General features: G+C 60.5%; 1 protein-coding gene across 1 annotated transcript in view; it reads right to left on the reverse strand.

The window, feature by feature from the left end:
• The window catches only part of RSPO3 (R-spondin 3), a 61,987-nt gene extending 60,663 nt beyond the window's left edge, over positions 1–1,324 (reverse strand). Inside the window, exon 1 of the mRNA XM_010562502.1 lies at positions 1,103–1,324. Coding sequence (XP_010560804.1) covers positions 1,103–1,199 — 97 coding nt within the window. The 5' untranslated portion in view covers positions 1,200–1,324. The remainder of the gene's footprint in view (positions 1–1,102) is intronic.
• Positions 1,325–1,468: the final 144 nt, after the last annotated feature.

The following is a 1,468-nucleotide window of genomic DNA, read 5'->3' on the forward strand; positions in this document are numbered from 1 at the left end:
CGGGGCCGGTGCAGGCGGGCTGCCCAAACGGGATCCGGGGGCACCCTCCACCCGCATCCCTCCACCGGCGGGGGGTCCGCCCGGCGGCCCTGCCGGGGACCGGGGACGAGGGTGTCACGGCGGAGCCGGGTGCTCGGCGCTGCCCGGTAGAGCCCCACGCAGGAGCCGGAGGCCACCCGCCCGTGGCAGAGCCCCGAGACCTGGACAGCGCCTTCCCGGGGGGGACACACACACGGACTGGGGGCTGCCTCGCTTTTCTTCCTGCCCCGGTGCCGGGGGGGGGGGTCTCCTTGGCTCTGGTCTCCCATCGCTCCCCAAGGAGGAGCTGCCAGCCTTCCCCCCCTCTCCATCCCCGGGTACTGGCCCTGGCCCCCCGGCCCTCCCGGCTCCCTCCTGCCGCCACCCGGGACGCAGGCGGCATCGGTCAGGGGCTGGCTAAATCGGAAGGGACGAACTCCCTTCATCCCATGAGATTTAAAAAAAAAAACAAACCTAAAAAACCCGGGGCCGATGCCCATGGATGACCCAGGGGCTTCCCGCACGGTGCCGCCGACGTGCCCGGGGGCGAGGGGAGGCTGGAAACCAGCGGACAGGGCAGAGCCGCGACACCCCCGGCCCCCCACCCCGCATCGCCGGGCGCCACGCTTCACCCAGAGCGATCATCTGTCCTGCTGGGTCTTGGGGTGGGGGCTTCTCTCTCTCCGCCCTCCCCCAGGTTGCTAACCGGTGCCCGGGATGGAGAAAGGCGTTTAGGGCATCGCGGCAAAAAGTTACCTGTCGTGGCATCGCGCTTTCCCTTTAGGGAGTGGGAAGAGCTAGGAAAGGACGTTCCCCTTTAGCAGACATTAAAATATAAAGGAGCAGACGCAGGTCTTCCCGGAGCCAGCTCTGCTCATCCCGGTGAGGTGAGAGAGAAGAGCAGAAACAGATGAAAAATCGCCTTCATCCCTCCAGCTCAAGGAAACCGCCTGCAACGCGGGCGCGGAACTTACTTCCCAGCGCGCTCGCCCAGGCGCCGGGGGGCACAAGAACCCCCCGGACAGGTGAGGAGCACCACGAGAGGAAGCAGAAGTTATCAAAGTATAAATCTCTTCGCACTTACTTCTTCCCTGTCGCCGTACCCTGGAGGCGTGCTGGCTGCCAATGTATTCCATAAAGTTCAAAGTGATAAAAAACCAAGAAATCAGTCGCAATTGCATAGTAACCCTTTGAGAGTTCGACTTCTCCTTTTCCTTCTTTTTTTCTTTCCTTTAAAAAAAAAAAATAACCCGGGGTGGTAGGCGGCAAGGGATGAACACAGCAGCAGAAATACCTGCACTGAGATCCAAGGCTGGGCTTGGCCGGCTTGATGGCTTTTGCCTTTTTTTTTTTTTTTCCTTTTTTTTTTTTTTTCCTCCTTTCCTTTTTTTTTTTTTTTCTTCTCCCTTCCCCTCCGCTTTTCCTATTGCACTTTCCAACCGTCCGCCCC

The sequence above is a fragment of the Haliaeetus leucocephalus genome, unplaced genomic scaffold (genome assembly GCF_000737465.1).
Source record: "Haliaeetus leucocephalus isolate CR32 unplaced genomic scaffold, Haliaeetus_leucocephalus-4.0 Scaffold160, whole genome shotgun sequence".
NCBI lineage: Eukaryota > Metazoa > Chordata > Aves > Accipitriformes > Accipitridae > Haliaeetus > Haliaeetus leucocephalus.